The sequence below is a fragment of the Oryzias latipes genome, chromosome 11 (genome assembly GCF_002234675.1).
Source record: "Oryzias latipes chromosome 11, ASM223467v1".
Lineage (NCBI taxonomy): Eukaryota > Metazoa > Chordata > Actinopteri > Beloniformes > Adrianichthyidae > Oryzias > Oryzias latipes.
The window spans coordinates 4,674,141-4,695,361 of record NC_019869.2 but is presented as its reverse complement, the minus strand read 5'-3'; the positions used below and the strand labels follow the sequence as shown (position 1 = coordinate 4,695,361).

General features: G+C 38.3%; 1 protein-coding gene across 2 annotated transcripts in view; it reads right to left on the bottom strand.

The window, feature by feature from the left end:
* Positions 1 to 1,374: 1,374 nt before the first annotated feature.
* Positions 1,375 to 21,221, bottom strand: part of olgc7 (membrane guanylyl cyclase) — a 43,227-nt gene continuing 23,380 nt past the window's right edge. Inside the window, 17 exon segments of one of the 2 annotated variants that reach the window (NM_001105097.2) lie at positions 1,375 to 1,782; positions 3,307 to 3,405; positions 3,473 to 3,647; positions 3,744 to 3,812; positions 4,798 to 4,921; positions 5,058 to 5,204; positions 5,412 to 5,580; positions 6,357 to 6,512; positions 6,696 to 6,855; positions 7,874 to 7,945; positions 10,868 to 10,972; positions 11,905 to 11,982; positions 12,058 to 12,132; positions 13,172 to 13,292; positions 14,403 to 14,487; positions 17,228 to 17,363; positions 19,157 to 19,251. In NM_001105097.2, coding sequence (NP_001098567.1) covers positions 1,634 to 1,782; positions 3,307 to 3,405; positions 3,473 to 3,647; positions 3,744 to 3,812; positions 4,798 to 4,921; positions 5,058 to 5,204; positions 5,412 to 5,580; positions 6,357 to 6,512; positions 6,696 to 6,855; positions 7,874 to 7,945; positions 10,868 to 10,972; positions 11,905 to 11,982; positions 12,058 to 12,132; positions 13,172 to 13,292; positions 14,403 to 14,487; positions 17,228 to 17,363; positions 19,157 to 19,251 — 2,015 coding nt within the window. In that variant the 3' untranslated portion in view covers positions 1,375 to 1,633. 2 annotated transcript variants of the gene reach the window in all.

Sequence of the window (21,221 nt, the reverse complement as noted above, 5' to 3'; positions counted from 1 at the left end):
CTGCTACCGCCGCGCCTCACCGGGCCCCGCGGAGCCGTTGAAAGCAGGGACTGCTGCCGGGCGCAGAAATGTTATGAGTGTTTGTGCCGGTGTAACAGACAGTCTGGAGCCGCATCTAGGGTCGCAAACTATGTAAATCGCTCCGCTTGACAATATGTGGTTTTAAAAACTTGTTGGGAGACAGCCGGGACTGTATATCCTACTCCGTGACACCGTCCCACCACAGTAACATAACGGACATCCGCACAGATCAGGTACAAGCACTGAGAGGAAACCATGGCCTAAGAACCAATCAGATCACTCACTTTTTGAGTGACGTGAGTGCTATCCAATGGCCGGCAAGGAAATTTAGGGCCAATCCCTAGCGTGTGATTCTTAAAACAACCTGCATGGTTAAAACTTTCTGTTGTTTACAAAAATGAAACACAAAATTAAGATGAAATATTGACATAAGACAAGCAAAATAATGTCGGATTACAATGACATTTATGTTCTGTCAGATCTTTAATTACTTTTTGACATTTCTTAGGAAGAAAAAGGTAATAATGCTTGTATTATACGTTTAAATGAGCCATAAATCAGTTAAATATTTCAGTTTCTGCTGATTACTTGTTAATTCAATCAGATTTGTATTGTTTGGGTCTAAGGCAGGAGTCTGCACGCTCAATTTTTCACTGAACACAAATGAATATGAGTTACTGTTATGATAAATATAAATGAAGTACTATTTTTATTTTGCTTAAATGGTGGAAATAAATAGTCTTTTTGTCAAAATATTAAATATTTTAACTTCTGACATATGTTTACATGACTTCCTTTCAAGATGAAAGGCACTATCTCAATACAGCAGATGCAGGTAGTGTAATGTCAGCAGTAATAAAAAAAAAACCTGTTTATTTTACTGTTTGTGGTGAATCTCAGAAATGTGTAAATCAAACCGACCAACATAAATTCAGAAATAATTCAGTGACCCTTGTTGCAATTTTTTAACCAAAGGCACACATTAAATCATTGAATGTCCTTTAAAATTAAAATCTCTGCTTTATAATCTGGTTTGGCTCACTGACCTCCAGTTAACTTGATGCGATACACAGTTTTCAAAAAGTGTTTGGGAATGAGTAGAATAAAGTTTGAGTTTACTTGCTTTTTAAGATAAAAAGCTTTATCACTCTTTGACCACTGAGCTACAATAAAGGGGTAAAAACATGTGGCTCCAGAGCCACACGTCTAAGGAATTAAAATACCTATTCATTTTTCATGTTGGATTGTGTTTGGGTCCATGTTTAATTGCTTTTACAAAACTCAGTTAAAACGTATTTTTTAATGTGATCCATTGGGAAAACATGCATTTTTAATAAACGACAACACAGGTATATAACAACACAGTTGATTTTAATATTGTATTTACATACCTTTTTATATGATCTTTTAAAGTGAAACATTCATTTGTCTGTTTTTCTTCTACAGTTTTATTTCAGCGGAAACCCGTTCAGTTCACGAAGACTCTGACTTCACAAAAAAAGTCACAAGTTCCCCACCATATTAGACAGAATGTTTAACACGGTGGATTCCTGACATCCTTCATCCATCTCATAAAGCTCTTCAGAGGCGGAGGTTCCCCCGCCTGAGTCCTTCATCCGTTTGAGTTATCCTCCCCTTGCAGCCAGTAAGTCCTCATGTGGCCTTTCCCCTTCACTTCAATCTCTCCTCTGGGCTGCAGCTGGAAGGTGTTGAACTCCTGCAGGACCTGCCGGGTGGCCTCCGACACGTGAATCTTCAAGGCTGAGCAGAGGTGACGACACATGTCAGACAGGTGTTTTAAGCATTAAAGTCCCACTCCCATCATCCTTTGATCCCCTTTTAAGAGTTCCTCGTGGTCTTTTAATTAGGATTATGCCGCTTTTAGCCAAAATTCTTCTTCCTCTTTCGGCTTCTCCCATCAGGGGTCGCCACAGCGAACAAGTCGCATGGTAAACTTGGCAATGTTTTACGCCGGATGCCCTTCCTGACGCAACCTTCTCAAACCGGGCTTAGGACCGGCACAGAGGTAGAGAAGGGAACAGGGAGCAGCCCGGAGTCGAACCCTGGTTTCATGGACGGAAGGCGCCGCAAACCAGCACGAGCTAAACAAAAACAGTTGTTTTATAGGAAATAGTTTCTGCAGAGCGGCAGAGGGTCGTTAGAACTTCCTCCTCTGAGTTGTGGCCGGGATTATTGGCCAAGGGCAACTCTGCCCCCCTTTCCCGTCACCCGTAATTGAAAGCTATCTATTTACCTGCTCTCCTGCTATCTTACAGCCCCTCACTCCCCCAACCTAGGATTACCGGTGCAACAAAAATGGTGAGCAATATCGGAGCTATCCAGCCGAACAGAACCAGATTCCAGCTCAGGTGAGAAAAAAAAAAAAAAACCTACATGGGTCTAGTTGTCTGCAAGTGGATGCAGCAGAAAGGGGCGGAGCATGGAGCTTATGGCCCCGCCCAGCATATTCTCTGCGTCACAAAGATCTTTTTTCAAAAGGCATTTATTCATCTGTTCCTGATTCACAACTGTTTGAAGAAAAAATCTGCGAATGCAATTTTAAGCTTTATTTTCATTAGCTTTGCTTTCTCAGTGGCCTTGTGCAAGAGTGTCCGCCCTGTGACTGAAAAGTCGTGAGTTCAAATCCATACCAAAGACTTTAAAAAAGGGACCCAGTGCCTCCCTGCTTGACACTCAGCTTGAAGGGGTTGGATTGGGGAGTTAAACCACCAAATGGTTACCGAGCGCGGCTGTGTCTGCAGCTCCACCCCCACCCCCCACCCCAGGGCGGTGGGTCAAGTGCGGGAAACAAATCTCACAAATTTAGGGATGTAACAGTTCACTCTCCCTGTGATTTGGTTCAGACCTTGATTTTTGGGTCACGGTTTTGTTTGGGTTCGACATTACAAAACAACAGCAAAAACACTAAATATTTACACACTTTTTTAAATTTGCTAATAAGCAAGTAACAACGAGGACAACAATTCAGTTATTAATCATAATCCTACTACTAAGCCTGGTGTAATTTAATAAAACCATAAATAACAAATCCTTCTTGAACTAAGCACAACTCATGTTTCAACGTAAACATACAAAACAAACAATTCAGTTTAATGTGGCACCGCTAATGTCCTCCATCATTAGAAAAATTCCACGTGAACATGATGAATTAGAGTTTATGATGAATGACACAGTTTCCTCATTGATACTATTGTAGCCCAGGTGTAAAGTTTGACATAAGAGTCGCAGATCATAGTGAGGACTCCTGCAGGAGACCAGTCCTACCTTCTCCCGTGGATTCCATGCGGGACGCAGTGTTGACTGTGTCTCCAAACAAACAGTACCTGGGCATCTTTAACCCGACCACACCAGCACACACAGGACCTGAACACAAACGTCGTAATTTACATGTTTCCTGTTCAATATGTAACCATAGCATGTTTCCTCGTACCACTGTGAACGCCAATGCGCAGGCGCAGTTGCTGGCTGGGTCGATGTCGGATTTTGAAGCTCTTTACTGCATCGAGCAGGGCGAGCGCCATCCGTGCCACTTCCCGGCCGTGGAGTTTACCGTTCCTTACCGGTAATCCTGACACCACCATGTAGGCGTCTCCAATGGTCTCCACCTGAAGAGGAGGGACAATAAACTGTTAAACTATTTTCATCCTTTTATTCTCTCTTTCTGCACATGGAGCAATGCAAAGAAGTTACAAATCTTTTACCTTGTAAACATCAAAGTTGTCAATGATGGCATCAAAGCAGGTGTAGAGATCATTAAGCAATGTGACAACCTGAAAAAACAATAATAGTTAGACAATTTCATTTTCCTAAAAAAGGTCATGACACACTTTGGGGTGCAGTCATAGTTTTGACCACCAGATGGCAGTCTAATGGTTTGTTATTTTCCTTTTCTTGGTGATCTTAGATCCAATCCTGTTCCTGGAGATCTCTACACTGCTTTCTTTTCTCTTTATTCTGGTTGACTGATCACATCTGATTAGGAGCGGGAATTATTATCCATTCAACGCGATCATGAAGCAATTATCAATGCATCCTAATTCTATGCATTTTTAAAAACATGCTTTCTATTCACCACAAGACAGTAGACCAATGTCACTTATGTATTTTTCTCCACCCAGGTCCATTTGTGAGCAAAGATAGGATCAATGTACTTATTTAACTTTTATAAAAAACATTAAAAAAACATGACAATAAAAGCTTTGTGTTTGATGATCAAAAATCTTTCACAGCATCAACAAAACCCCCAAATTTTTCTCTAAACTCATTAACCTTAAATAACATAATAATGTGACTTTTTATAAACAGGTCAGCTTTAACAGGACACTCTTTAAATCGAAGAAAACAAAACCTATAGTGCCAAGCTAGCTACTGAACATAATATTATAATACAATGTGGAAGTGTGCGACATGACTTGCTGTGTTCCCTAAATACTAAATCTTAGTACGATCCAACAAATGGTCAAAGCCCTTTGACCATTAGAGGGAAAAATGTGCTGCTGGTTTAATACTTTCATGTTAAATCACATACATTATTTTAGTTCTAGATTTTTAAAAATTCACAAAATGATTCATCTATGGATCATAATCAAGACATCTAATAATCGAGTTCCCCTCTCCACCCCTACACCTGATCCAGGTAATCAGCAGCAGAGAAGCAGGCAGGATGGCAGATCTCCAGGACCAGGATTGGGCAGCCCTGTCTCAGACAACAATTCAAACCTTAACTCAGCTTTGTTCTGCTGATGTTCTACCAACCTGCAGCGGTGTGCTCTCAGCAGACAGCGCCGTGAAGCCGACAATGTCACTGAAGTAGATGGTGACAGAGTCGAACGCCTCGGCTTGAACCGTCTCGCCCCTTTTCAGCTGGTCAGCTACAGAACTGAAACACAAACACGGCTTCCTTCAAATCCTGCCATTCGATTGTGTCTACTTCTTCATGAACCCCAGCCCCATAACTGCAGAAAGAGCTGCAGCATTATCTAATATTCACTGCAGATGCATGAGAGCTTAATTACTGAGGTAGAATCTGGTACAGCAGGGCCTCAGCCTTGCGTTTTTCCTCGTTATATGCTTGAGTGCGTTCTTCCACCAGCTCCTCCAGGTTGTTAGCATACTGCTCCATCCGGGACAGTAAGTTGTCGAGGATGTTGGAACCATAACCTCTGAAAACAGAGAAGAACTGTCAGATCAAAGACAAAAGCGGAGTGCAAAAAGAGTGATGTCCTGCTTTAGGTTGGTAGAAAATGCTTCAAAGTTTTCTGTCACGTTTGATTTCTAAAGACTAGAATTGGTATTTCTGCTGTTTAAGACGTAGATTCTATTGCAAATATAAGTTTGTTTGGGGATAAAAACTGTTGATGACTTCACACCTGTGCTGCTTTCTCAGCAGGATCTTAATAGTGTTGAAATCCGGTCTCTCCCCCGGTTCTTCGCACCAGCACCGCTGCATCAGGACGCCGAGCTCCTCGCTGTGACTATGGAAGCAGAGGGAGGGACGGAGGAGGGGAACGCCGCCCCGAATCACGCCCTGGATGATCTCTGGGGGTGTGGAGCACAGAGGGGCATCACAACAAATGGGACATTCGTTCAGGCAAAACGGGGTCAAGCAAAAGCTTTTCAAGCTTTAAGGTTGGTTTGTTTAGTTTTTCTGAAGTCGTCAGACTTGTTTGGTTAAAGAGAAACACCTGACTGGAAACCAAAGCCTGAATGGGTTGGGACTCTTTGCGCAAAGTTGGAAAACACTCCATTCTACACAAACCGGAGTCTGACCTGGTTTTCCTTAAGCTCTGTTTGCATTAGAAGTCTTCAGCTTTGTGTCTTTCAGGTGCGTGAAAGTATATGATCAAGCTTGTTGTGGTTTTAGAAAGCCTCTGCTGGATTTCCTTAGATTTAAATTTCACTGTTTGCTTTTAACAAACTTTTAACAACCTTAAAGCATGAAAAGCATTTGCTTGACCCCGTTTTGTCTGCATTAATGTTTTTATTTTTTAACATTTCATTTAGATTTTTGGAAATTACTTTTACTTTCCGAAACATTTCCTTTTTATTTTGTTTCACTTTTTTGGGGGAATTTTGTTTTGGCAATGTGTGATTTGTTGATACGATTTGCACTTCAGGGCCACCGTAGGGTCCACTAGAGCGCACTGTTGACCTACCACCAAGTTCAGAGTAAATGAATTCAAAGCGTCTGTCTTGGGGCGGAAATGTTAAGTGGATCATAAATAGATGAAAAGGACAAATCCAACGTTTCAGGAGTCTGTAGCTTGAAAAGGAAGGCGCCTCTGAAATCCTAAAATACCTCTGAGTTCACTGACCTTTCGGGATGAGGGTGTGTGTGTCGATGTAGAAGACTCCCTTCAACAAGGCCAACTCCTGCAGGATTATACCAAAGCTGTAGACGTCCCCCTTCTGGGTCCCGCAGAGGGGAGGATCCTCTGTCCTCAGAAGCTCAGGAGCTGTCCAAAGCTTACCTGCCAGATGATTCATTACATTCACTCGAGGTGAAATCTTAAACTAACTGAAAACTATTGATGTGTGGACAAACATGAGCTGCCCTCCCCACCAAGCTGGTGTTAATTATCTCCCATGCATGGTGAATTTGTGCGTCACACAGATTTAGAAAGCCCCGAGGTGCGTGTTTGTGCGTGTCATACGTGCGTAGTAGGCGTGAGTGTCGTCGGGGCAGCTGCTGGTCCGAAGACTCTGCAGTCCGTAGTCCGTGATCTTCAGGACGAAGCGGCTGTCCACCACACAGTTGGACGACTTCAGGTTACCATGAGAAAAAATGACGCTGTTGTGGAGGAACGTCATCCCCTAAAGGCAAACAATCAGACAAACGAAGGGGAACAAACATCTGAATATGGTTAAAATCAATCTGGAAGCAGTTCTGGATGCAGCAATGGACTGGCTTGTTTGTCAGCTGCTGTTCCCTGTGGGGCTGGTTTGGTGTGAAAACAGCTAGATCAGTTTTCGTTTTCCCTGTGCCTTCTTTCCAACTGCCCTTACGGGTAGTTACGGGCGAAAAACGGGCAAATCTGTGGGCACGAAATAAAATGGTCGTATACCATTTGGCGAGACGTGGGGCCACAATATTCATGCAAAGTTTTTCTACAGGCATGCCGCAGGTGATAGGTCATGGTGAACACTACGACAACAAGCAAGTGTGAAGTAGGTGAGATCCAGGTGTGTCAAACTAGAGTGCAGCATAACGGCACCATACAACAGCATCATGTTATAAGTGCGTGCAACTCCCATTAGGCTTCACGGTATACCTAACACACACACAACAATGGTACGTTCTATTTTCATGATGCCTCTGCATCAGGTGGCTGAACGAGATCCAAGACACACCTGAGCTTACCTCAACCCTTTTGAACCTAGGGCCTAAACCTCTGTTTTTATCTACTTTTGAACTTATTTTCAATTGAAAAGACTATTTGCTTGATTATCTGGTATGATTTTAATCAGCACAACCTCACCTATGTGGCACTAACTTTATTTTGTCATTTTTCCATGTTGTATTCACACACTAGACATAAAATCACACAAAGGCACATACTTCCTTCTGGAAAAAAAGGGCTTAAATTTGCCGGGGAAGCCCGAAAAATGTTTTTTTAAAACATAGAATGAAAGTTTTAAGTGTTATTTAAAAAACAAAACAAGAGCAAATGTTTTAAATGTACTAGTTAACATCTTTTTGAATGAAAATACAAAAAAAAAAGAAAAACAAATGGGGAAATTCAATTTCAAATGCCACATTTATAAACGCAGAGGAACATCACAGGCCTCACAACGGCTCCACCCTCTTGACTGGCCAAACCGAGGACATTACCTTGACGATGTCATTGATGAGAGAGTATCTGAACATCCAGTCCAACGTCATGCTTTCGCTCTCCATCAAGTCCTAGATCACAAACATACAAAGATCTTCCGTGAGATCCCTTCGCTTCTCTCCACGTTTATTATCTGCAAGAACGTTTTCTGAGTTGAAAAGACGCCTCCACTCCAAGGTCGTCACTGCAAAAATAGAAAAATTCCACTTTTGTCGATAGTTTCTAGTTTAAATATCTAATTACCCTTGACTGACTAACTCCTTTCACTAAGATGAAATGCCTTGTTTTAGGAGAATAAATCTTGAATATCTTACAGAGTCATTTGATCTTGATAGAAACCTTATTTTAAGCATTATTTTTAACAAAGCAATTTTTTTTCTAACTTCATTTAATATTCTTAGGACGAAGCTTATTAAGTAAATTAATGTCTGATAAAAATGTATTTGGCTGATTTTAGGGAAACTGGAACGATTTATTTGTTTTACAAATGCATTTTCCAAAAGTGACAGAAGTTTCAAAGTAATAAACATTTACCAATTTATCTTAAAGTGTATAAATCTGGACTGTTGTGGCTCGGAAAATATGACAGATTTGGGGGGAAAGTACATAAATACTTAGAGGATACTTTTTGAGTAGTACATGCTTATTTTAGAACACAACATTTCCAATTATCATAGTAATAAACTTAATTATAAGTGTATAAATACAATGTCTAATTGTCTTAAAAGGGGACAACCTAAGAAATTTTATCATTTTATTTTAGTTTAGTTTCATGACAGATGTTTTCCCCCATTAGACAGAAACATCTTGTATTTCTTCTTTTTCTTTTTTTTATTTAAAACTTTTGCCCAGTGTGTGGACAATGTGCGGAAAGTTAGGGAACATCTGTGCTCAGAGGTTTTCATCATGGAGGGATTTCTACATCAGGAGGGTATAACTGAACGGTGAGGGACATGTTGGATTTGTCTATGTTTTCTGTGCTTCTGCCGGTGGTTCTAGTGTCTCCAGAACGGCTGGATCTCGGCTGTCACGCTCTTGAAAGTTGATATTTTGCGGAACCAAAGACGTATTCCTCCTCCCAGAGCTGGGAATAACTCACACACTTCTCAAATCCAGCGGTCAAACTGGCAACAGACCAAACTCTGCACAGCCCACGTCCATGCACCGTAGGCCGACACGTCTTCCTCATGTTGCTAGGTTACTGTACCAGCTGGTTGCTAGGTTACAGTGCTGAAGGATAACTATATTTGTGTGTTGGGGTAAAAAAGCTGACGTATACAAAAGTATTTGATGACTTCTGGAATGCTACCTGGATAATGATCCATAAGGATCAATGCCATAACATAACCCTACAGGTGGAGAGGCATTCAGAGTAGACAATGGAGTTTTATTATCTTGATACTGACGATTAATAGAGATGCTTTAAAAGGGAAACTAATGGAACTGATGGATAATGAAGCGGTTTTAGTGGATGATTAAGTGATTTTGATCTTTGATGATGAGAGATAAGTGAGATGTACTAAAGTGTAATGAAAAAAAAAACTATGAGATGGTCGATATGACACATAAAAGGAGTATAAAAGAAAACTGATGCCCAATAGAGGCTTTTATATGACTTTGATCATTCCTTATGTCTTTTATTATTCATCTATTTATTAATTGAGGTATTTATTTACATATTTATTTGTTTATTTATTTATTTATCTATTTATTTATTTATTTTCTTGTAAGGACTATTATTATCTTTGTTTCTAATATGCAAATCTTTTTATTGTTAATTTACCAATGATACTTAGGTTATGTTTTAATCACTGACGTTTTTTATTTTTTAATTACTAACATTCTTATATCTTATTTTATTTTTTATCTTTTTCCATTTTTATTGTTGTTATTTTATGATCATTTTTATTTTTTATTCTGATGTTTTTTACTCCAGTGTTTCCTCTGGGGGATCCATCGTTCTTGGGCACCACCAGCTTGACCTGTAGGGCGTGCCGTTGCTGTGGTGCCCGTTCTGGTTGGGCGGGCTGGGGTCCCACTCTGTGGTCTAATAGCCATGGATGGGGCCCTGGGCTGCCCTGTGTTGGGCGGGCGCTGCGGTAATGGCCCCTGTGGTCGGGCTGGGCCTTGGAATGAATGGATCCCCATGATATCGTTTCCTCACAGCAGTACCAGGCCAGACCTTCTTCAACTGCAGTTATTTGTTTCTGTTCACTGTTCTACTGGGGTAACTGGGTGGGTGGGGATGGGGGCGGGGGGTGGTGAGGGAGGGGTACCTTCTTTGTGGGATTGTCCTTTGTTTTCTGTTTTGAACAACTTTCATTTTTTATGACTGTTTTATCTGTTTTTATGTTAAGCGCTTTGTGTTTTTAACCAAAATGAAAGGCGCTATATAAATAAATAAAGTTTGAGTTTGAGTTTGAGCTTAATGAGTCACCAGAGAGCTTTTACTGGTTAATGGAGATGAAAAGAGCAACATTCATAAAGTACTGATGGTTAAAGTCCCACTCCAATCGTCTTTTGATCTATTTTAAAAGCATTTCCAGTGGTCTTTTAATTATGATTATGCCATATTTAGCCAAAAATTAAAACTAGAGCTATCCAGCTGTAAGGTTTGGAGCCAGATGCCAGTCCGGACTTGGAAAACGAATGGATCTAGCCATCTGAAAGTGGATGCATCAGAACTCAGCGGAGCAGGAAGCTTTTGGCCCGCCCATTTTTTATCTTTTTTTTTAGAAATACAACATTTTTCAAACAGCATCTTTCAACTGCTCCTGATTCACAACAAGTCGAATAGATAAAAACTCAGAAATGCAATTTTAATCTTAATTTTCTTAGTATATGCCCTCCAACGTTAGAAAAATCCCCCAAGAACATGTTAAAAAGCCCCATTTTCATAGGAGTGGGTCTTTAATGATGGAAGCAGGCGTGGGGCTCTGACAGCTGATCCTGGCTATAAAGACATTGACAGATTCAGAGCTGGGTGGGGTTACCTGAAGGCTGCCTCTAGGGCAGTATTCTGTGATGATGCACATATTTGGAGGGTCAACGCAGGCGCCAATGAAGCGAGTCAGGTGTTCGTTATGAACATCTCGCATCTATAAAAACACAGAGGTGAAGTCAGACATGCCAAGCTGAGCACAAACGAAATATCAATTGAGTGGCCTAAAGCTGTGTTCAGACTGTTTCGCGCTGCAGGAGCGTCCAGTTTTCATGTTCAATCAATGTACAGCTGCATTGAGAGGTCACGTGGCGCAATGTCGTGGCGGTCTAGCCGAAGAACATTCTGAGCATTGGAATGTATGTTTTCAGAGTTCAAATATGAGAACGTTGATAATGTGATCAGAGGGTGATCGGTGCTGCTTCTTCTCTTCCTTAACTTTATGGTTGTGTCCTAATTCCTTCCCTAGTTACTACACAGTGCACCATAACGGGCGTTCGCCATTTTGTAGCGCTGTCCAAATCTACAACTCCAAAATCGAATGCCCTAGATATTTCCCAGAGGTCTCAGCGAAAAACCAGTGTGCATCAATGCTCACTAGATCGGCAAATATAGAGCACAATGCATTGCGCTTGAAAAGTATTTAAAAGTCCTTTTTGTAATAAACCATAGACGCTTTTATCTTTAGAACCAATTGGATTCATAAATAGGCATCCTAAACACTCATATCAATGGGATTTTCCCTTAGGGAAATCGATTATGTCATATTTAGAAGAAAAATAAAAGTAGTGAGCATGGTGTTCAAATTGCTTTTAAAATCCAGGGCACTACAGAGTCCTGCAATATATAATTTTTTCTCTCTAAATGATCTTATGAACTGATGCCTATTTAGAGCTCCTCAAATTAAATAAACCTAATCTCTGAACATTATTTGTGACAGTAGCTCCTCCCACACTTGTCAGCAGCATCAAGTTTATGAACACATTTTTGAACAAGAGTTGAGCAGTGAAAGTTCGATGTAAATGAAGCATTAGATGAAATCATGGATTTCAGAAGGAACAGAAATGTATAGATGAATGGTTTTCTTACATGTTTCAGTTCAAACAGAACATTCCTGGTCAGTTCAATGCGTTTCTTGTTAATATACTTGATGGCTACAAGATTCCCCTGTGAAAACAAAACGTCACTAAAGTTATTCTTTTAATCTATTTTATGTCAGCATGAATGCAGTCGCTCACAAACCTTATAGTATCCAGTTTTTGTGTAGATCTGTAGGTTTCCCTCCATGGTCATCAAAGAGCCGTAGTTGGACCCTTTCTACAAAAAAGCCATTAGTTTACATTTTCCGTACATTTGAGCTACTCAGCAAAGTCCGCACACACCTAACATGAACATGAATTTTGGGCATAGTTTAAAAAGAAAAAAGAGCATAGCCATTTCGCAAAAGTGGCATTCCCCTGTTGATCGCACATTTGTTACCTGTATATTGTTATTATTTAATGCATAAATCCCTAGCTCAAGCTAAATCAAACAACATGACATACAATATGAACATGTTAGGAATGTGGGGGTGGTTAACAAAAAGTTTCAGTTGCCAAGGAAATCCAAAAGTTTACTTTTGCAGATTATTTTACAAACGTGTCGTTTTTTTAAATGAATTAGTCAGGTACAGATCAGACCAGGGTGGAAAGGGCACAAGGGGCGCCTGAAAAAGGGGGGAAGCAAGGGTGGGGGAGCCTGCGGGCCATGCGACGCCACTCGCTGCTTTACTTTTTTCATTTTATTATTTTTTCTACTTGTGCTGTCCAACAGCTGAGCAGACAGATCAGAGCTGAAAGCCTCTTGTGTTGGACATATTTTACTGTTACAATAGGGGTTATGAAACATTTGACACACTCGGGGTATATTTAAATAAACTTCTTTTGTAATTTAGGTTAAACTTTATTCATCTGCTTAACTTTAAATAATTTTGGAAGCTGGTGAGGCATGAAAATGTACTTTTGCGATGGAAAAAATCTGATTTATTTAAAAACACATAAAAAACATTTTACATGAACAAAAACAACCACAAAAAAAAAAAAAATTACAAACATAAAAATGAAGAACAAGACATGATAGGAAATGTTTATAATTCATTTGATAAAAAGTTACAAAATATAAAATATTTTTTTATCTTTTTTTAGACTGATTAAATAGAAATACAAAACTTGCAAATAAAATAAAGCTTATCAGTTTATAAAGCAACTATAAGCGAGATTGAAATAATGTGACTTTAATGCATTACATTTAATCATATTTGCACTACAAATAAAATAAATACATAATAGCTTGATGCAAAGGAAATAATGCGGATTACCATAGAGATCGTGAGCCGGCTGCATGCTCTCCTCAGAACTTTATCCAGGTTGCTCATCTGGATGTCGACCCAAGAAACTCTCCACAGCTGAGCTGCCAGCTCATTCTCCAGCTTCAGCTTCCTATCCAACAGACAGTAGGACAAGTGTGTGTGCACGTGTTTGCAGTGTTGCCGTATAGGTGTGTGTTAAAAAAAAAGTGAGGAGTAAAAGGGGGAAAGGATTGAGAGATAAACAGAGACTTGATGAGTGAGTTTGTCATTGAGATGGCGACAAAAATTGAGGATTTTTTTAAATCAAAAAGTGCGTCGCGCTGCAGGGTGGATTCAGCTGGCCCCGCCTCTCAAATGCACCTTGTGAACAGACGGCTCGGTTACATCTCATTCTTGTTCATCCAGGTAAGATGCTTCATTGCCTCAACCTCTAACGGTTGTAAATTTATCTTAAAGTTATTATTTTCCTTGTTACAAACAAGAGAACACGCAAAAATCCAACAGTTTTGCTTCATGACAAAATTTATTTAGTTCTAATAAACAAAAAACATCAATGAAAGTCAGAGTTTTTCCTTGATTGATTTAACAAACCAGTTTATAAAGTTTAATAAATCAGTTTTATTTGTAGAAACAATCATTTTTGTGTATTAATTGATTAAAAAACACATCTCACTGTTATGTATCTATCAAACGCTTTATAAGCTCATAAATCAGCACCTAAAAATAGTAAACATAGTTCTGATGTACCTAACATGTCCATCTGAATTGAAAAATTGTTTAGTGATAGTAAAACCTTTTTTATTTATTAGGTCATAACATGTTTTGCTTTAGTTGTGCGAGTAAAAACGGCAGATCCTCTTTTCTCAAAGCCTAATTCTCCATTCCCTCGCTCTGCGCCTCACTGTGATCTCTCTTTATGATAGAGGCAGAGAAAAACAAAAGAAAGGAAAAGGATGTGCAAAAGAGGGATGTGCAAAAAAACAGGGAAGGAAAGACAGAAAAGAGGACAAACAATAAAATGGAGAAAGAGAGAGGGAGGGGGGGAGAGGTGCTGTGAGAGTTTGAACCGTCACAAAAGGTTGTGTGGTTTTTGTACATCTATCTTTGTGAGAAAAATTTTAAATAAAGCTTTATTTTCAGCGCCCGCCGTATGGTAACCTGTACATCCGATTCTCAGCGGCCCGTAGGCCCTCTGGAGCTTATGCACCATTTTGAAAAAGCGCAACTTTTCGTGTCTCACCTGTAGATAAAAATAGTGATTGTAATGATGATGACAAAGACGAAGCAGATCACCATGGCAACCATCTGATGCATTGTAACCGTACCTGTGAGAGAGGAGAAGAAAACAGGAGGTCCTGATCAGAGGAGGCGAGTGCAGTTTCCTTTCTTTACATGCATGGACATAAAGTTATCTCCATGTGTTTATCTGTTAGTGGTTTGGTCTTTACTGCTGAGTTTTAAGGTCAGTGAATGGCTAAGAGTCTGTATTTGTTCATGATGGCAGCAATTGAATGCTTTCTTGCAACTTTTTGTGTCAGGGTGGTAAATTTAGGCGTTTTTCTAACTAATCCAGAAGGACTGGAATCAACAAAGAACCAGTATTCTAGGTTGTATTTTCTTCTTCTTCAGATTTATAGTTAAGAGTACGGTGGCCGACAAGGCTCACACTACATGCAAAAGACAAAACAAACAATGCAACGGCATGAGCCGAAGCACAACAGAAGTGGAAAACAGCATTAATGAGGAACTTATTTACTGGAAAAAAATGTATTCTTCTTGAGAGGTACTTGATATTTGTACTATATAACGTGTTTTCTTAATGAATAACGTAATTTCTCGCAAATATACGTTTTGTTAGACAAGAATCGTTAGATGCATATGTCACTATGTGAAGAGCTGCCTAAATTTACATTTTTAGACAAACGTATATTAGTTAGAAATTACGTTATCTAGTAATAACTCATATTGTCTAGTACAAACATCATGAACATCAGAACAATACATGTTCTCCATCATGAGAAAAATGCTACAAGGAGATGGTAAAAACACCAAAAACACAACTTTTATTGGAATAGTTCTTAGAAAGATGAAATAGAGGTGTTTTATCTCAATGGTTCTGAGCTGGAAATAGACGGTCTTTCTGTTGGTCGAACTTGAAACTAAAAACTGCAGCTATCGCTGATGTACTGATCTGATTGTAGCACCTTGAACAACCTGGGTTGTGAACCGGTGCTTTATAAATAAAATGAATTGAATCAGTGCAGATGCCAACCCCATGTCTGCTGTAACTGGTCGCTGCTACTGTGTCTCACTGAAGGAAAACCACTTACCTGGTCTTCAAACTGTATTTCAGATCCAAAGCTTGTTACTGGGATACAAAGTCAATGAAAATCCAATGTTTCTGCCAAATGTTGCTGCTTGGATGGAATCTGAGATTTCTTCCGTCAACCTTGAAATATTTGTTGAAATATTCCTGTCTGATCTTGTTCTGGGTTGAACTGAATCCAATTTCAACATAAAGTGAAATTCCCTTTCTATTCTATTCTATTCTATTCTATTCTATTCTATTCTATTCTATTCTATTCTATTCTATTTTAGTCTAGTCTATTTGAATGTTTTAATTTTTGTTTTTTAACTGATTTAACCTGCAAATAGTCCATTAATGTCTCTGTACTCTGATAAAATAAAATAATCAATACTTGGAGTTTTGACCATTTTTGTCAGAATAGGAGTCATTGCAGAGAGCTCAGGAAAATATGTTCATTTTTCTCTCTTTTAATGTTAACGCTTTAGAAAAATTACTTCATATATTGTCATTTTTATTTATTAACCTTTATTTAAACAGGTAAAAAAACACTGAGATCAATTTCTCTTTTGCAAGGGTGACCTGACCAAGCACATGTCACAAAACACGATAACAATATAAAATACAAACAATAAGATTGGAATTGTTACAATTTAAAATTTTAAATATAAAATTAAAGTACAGGAAAGTAAAGTAACTTAGTGTCATAGTGTATGTGTAACCCTATTTAATCTCTAAATAATTTTAGGTTTCTGATATAAACTGTCTACTATTAAATAACGGTTTGTTCTCAGTTTTATAATTCAGAAAAATTGAGTCTTTCCACTCTATAGTGTGAAATATGCGTCTAAATGCATATTGGGTAGTTTTTGGTGTTTGTGTAGCTTTGGAAGAATGCATATTGTGTGGTTTTGTATGTGAGGCTTTCATAAAAGGAATAAAAATAAGTCAAAGCAATAAAAATTTGAATTAAATATTTTGTAAATCACTTTTGATTTTCTTCAAAAACAGAGTATTTATTCCATTTTTTTAACAGATGCAGTGTTGCTCCTGTCAATCATGCTCATGTTTTACCTTTTAGTTCATAATTTCTTCTTAAAACCAATTTTAAATGCATTTTTAGGGGCAATTTATGAAATTGCACCTTCTCTTTGGACATGAAAAAGTGCTGCAGCCTATTTCTGTGCAATGAGTTAATGTTTTTTGTTCACGATTAAATTGTAAAGATTAGATTTATGAGTTCATGTAAATACACTTTATGAACAATAAAATCTATTCTGATGCTAAAATCTTTTCTGTGAGTGTATATTTATCTTTTTTCTAAGTTTAATGTATTTGTCATGTTGTTATCTTTGTTTATCTATATGTAGTTATTCACTTTTATCTTTCAAATTTACGATTAAAATATATATTATTTTATTTTCCTGTGTTTTTTTCATCTGCTGTAGGGTTTTTTCACGTCTGTGTATTTTTACTGTGAGTTTTGTTCCTTTTAGTTAGTATTTGTATGTATTTTGTTGTATAAACAGATCTGACGTGGAAGGGGGTGGCTGTACTCTTTGCTGAAGGTGTTTGTTGTTGCTATGGTTGCATCTGGATGTGTTTCTGCTAAATAAATCCTTGCCAATATTTCCAGCTATTGGAATTTATTTTTTAGTGTAGCTCAGACTTGCAGGTGTAGATGTATTAGGTGTGTCGGTGGGTTTCTCTGTTTTTCATGTCATTTCTGTCCCTTTGAACCTATGTCTCTGAGCTCGTACTTGTGAGGCAAGCCGGGTTGTCGTTCTTGAAACCGCACTCTGGGACTTCTAAAGGAGGGGAGCCTCCGGGCCACTGGAAGTTCAGACCTTTCTGCAGGACCAGCTCCTTTATGGAGCTGTTATAAACACACACGACCTAAAGAGACACAAACAAAGGAAGCTAAACAGCTGCAGTTATACCTTTGGATTGTTTGGTATCAACTTGCGTTGGATAACCAACCAACCCAATCAATCAATCAATCAATCAATCAATCAATCAATCAATCAATCAATCAATCAATCAATCAATCAATCAATCAATCAATCAATCAATCAATCAATCAATCAATCCATCAATCAATCCATCAATGCATCAATCCATCAATCAAATGTGTAGTCCCTCAGGGGAAATAATGTAAACAAGAAAATTTGTTTTAAACTACAGACCCCCCACCCCCTCCTCCTTGGAAATGCTTCAATCTGTCTGTAAAACAGAACAAAAGTTTCTCTTGTTTTCTTAAAAACATCCCTCCAGGCTACTAATACAAGTTCTGCTGGATCTATCCAGACCAGGCTTCTGCAACTTGAAGCTCCGGCACCACAAGAGGCACTTCGACCTCTCCACTGCTGCTCTTTGGCTTTGAAGAAAATTAGTTTTGTGGTTTGCTTAATTTATATTTAGATTTTTTACATGTCAGATAACTGATGAAATGATGCTACAAGGTTCCAATTAAAATATAAAAAATAAATAAAAATAACCTTGAAGCACGTATTCTTATGTTATGCTGCACAATAGCATGCAGTTGCTGTTCAGAGGCAAAGTTCTTAAAGTTAATTTATAGATTTGAAAAAAACAAACAACTAATGATGTCATAGTTACAGAACAAAGGGGAAAAGAATGAAGATATGCCATGTTTTAATTGGCGTTCCTGCATTTTTAATTTACTTAACTCTGCTGCAGCTGGAGGATCTTATTTGACACAGAATGTGTTTTATTTTGAAATTAACAAAATGTTCTGCTGTCCAAAAAGTTTTAAAGATTTTTACACAGAGAAAAATAAAAGGCTGTTATAATTCAATTCTTGTAAATATTTATATTTTACACATGAATGATCACAACCAGTGTATTTTTCTGAATGGTGAAGTGGGACTTTGTGGCTCTCGCTGGGGTTTGGTCAGTAACAAACATGACCAATTTGCTCTTTTAGTGTGAAAGGCTGCAGGCCTCTGCTCTAGGCCATAAGATTTTACTCTCTAAGTTACAGAGAGGCACTTCCTCTCTCTTTTTCCTAATGATAGTTTAAGCTGGTTTTCAAAATGGCTGTCAAAACATCAGTTTTGTCAACACGAAACTTCTACATTGCTGGGTTTCCTTCAAACTGTATTGTAAAACTCTATTTGGGATGTAATGTGGATGAAAAAAAAGTATTTTTAATACTTTATTATGTCTAGAACACAGGTGTCAAACCTAGAGGGCCAGGGCCATACACGTGTCCTAGGATGCTTTTTCTCGCTGTGGCTTCTTATTGGCTAAAAACAGCTGATCCAGGTAATAAGCAGCAGATTGCCTGGGGTCAGACACACTTTAAAACGACCAATTAATTATCATGAAAGTTTAAGAAGTTCAATGATTTGCCACAATGAGAAAACGCCTTTCATCGGATTATGATGTTGATGGGATTGGTTTTGCTTGTTTCATAATTTGCTGCATTTTCACGCGTGGAGACTGTAGACCCCAGCTTCCATTTCAGTGAGAACATACACAAACATCAGCTGGAGCTGGGAACTGTCAGAGTGTTTTTTCACTGTGATTATTCAAGTGGCAGATTTGGCTGCTTAGTCTAACCTGACAGAAAAAGCAGGAAGTTCTCACATGAGTGAGAAAGCAGCTGCCACTCCATATTTAGTCCTGAAACTAAATACTGTAAATGAAACTGGAAGATGTTTTACCTCAAACTTTCCAGAGTTGATGTCTGTCATGTCCCATAAGGCAAAGTCTATCTCTCTGTCTCCAAACTTGTCCATCTCTACCGTCCCCATCACTCCTGCAGACACAACACACCAGACAGGTTCAGAGCACATTTTTATCTGCATCTTTAGGATCTTTGTCAATATTGATTACTTTTGTTTTGAACATATCTTAATCTGTGATCGGAGTTAAAAAAATAAATAGGAGCTGCTAAAACTCCACTAAACAAACAAACAAAAAGAAAATCACCTAAAAATATGGCAAAAAAGGACAATGAAGCTCATATTTCTGTTAGGAGGATTTCGAAGGAATGCAGGAATGCTCTGACTCAGAATTTGGCATTGGGGAAAAACTGATGTAAGATCTCTCAAAAAATCTTCTGAAATCAAATCTGTTTCATTCTGTTTTGTAATCTGAAGTGCTTCAACTACTCAAGAGTTTTTATGACATTTTCAAACTTAAAAGCATTTGTAGGATACCGATAATGAAGCCAAAGCAATCGCTTGTTCTTTGTCGACAATTTTTACTTTCATTTTTATCTTGTAAATTTCTTAATTTGCGGAAGGGAATAACTGGAAGCAGTTGTTGCTTTTGTAGTTAAAACTACAATAAACACATAAAAATAATCAATAGAATAACCCAAAAATACGACAAAAATAGAAAATACAGCTAATGTTTCAGTTATGAGGGTGCCAGAGTCAGAATTGAAAAAAAATTGATGTAAGATCTCCCAAAAAATCTTAAATCACATTTCTGCACTCTAATATTTTTTCGTCTCTGTTTAGTAATCTAAAGTAATCCTACTGCTAAGCAGCTGTTATCCTTTTAAAACAGTTTTAAAACTTAAAAGTATTTGTTGGATGCCGATCATGATGCCAAACTGACAAGCTGTTCTGTAACTTTTGAATCTTTGTCAACATATATTACTTTCATTTTGAGTTCTATTATCTTAAACATTTTATTAGTGACATAAGTTAGAAAAAAAAGTAATGAATGAAAGCGATGGCTGGTTTTGTGGTTATGACTCCAATAAAGAATTTAAAAAAAATCAGTAGACTGCCTGAAAATATGGCAAAAATGAAAGTAAAGCTAACGGTTCAGTAATGAGGGTGGGAAAAATCCAGAATTTGAGGAATGGCAGGAAGTCAGAATTTGTTGTTGGGGAAAAATTGATGTAAGATCTCTCAAAAACCTAAAATCAAATCTGCACTTTCTGTTATTTTCTGTTTCTGTTATGTAATGTAAAGTATTCCCACTGCTAAGGAGTTTCTGTCATCCTTTTACATTTTTGGATACAGATCGTGAAACCAAACCAACAGGTCATTCTGCGTCTATTGAGTCTTTGTCAACAATTATTAGTCATTTTCCAGATGGAAATGACATTTGCAGATGGAAGTTAGAGAAAAAAATAGAATAAATGGAAGTAGATACTGTTTTTGTGGTTAAAACTCCAATAAAAACAAATAAAATCACCTAAAATATGACAAAAATGGAAAATAAAGATCATGCTTTGGTTGCAGCTATTTTTTCTAAAAGATGTAATAAAAGTTAAGTTAAAAGATTTTAAAACTGTTTGATGTGTGTTCGTTGTGGTTTCAAGACGTTTAACAAGGACGACTCATCGTGTGCTGAGACGCTGTCACTTTAACCCAATGCATCATGGGAGATGTAGTGCGAACAGCCGCCGAACGCAGACAGACTCTCTTCTGTGAGCTTCATTGTTTTGTTCACGTTTTCACGTTTTCTGATTCTGTGATACCAGCTATCACGGAATCTGATACCAGCTAAAGACGAGCTTTAAGGCCCGTACACACCGGGACGAATATTCGCCAGGCGTTATTCGCCAGCGTTTTTCGCCACGTTTTTTGTGTTCACACCCAGGCGATTTTCGCTGACGATGAGTGGAGTGAACATGCAATTTCATTCCCTGACATTAGATGGCGCTTAATGTAAAACAGAAATACTCCTGTACACAAGGTGGCGCTGCGCAACTTTACGCTTCTGAAAGTCGCTTTTCACTCAGAAGAAGAGAGCAAGTATTTACAC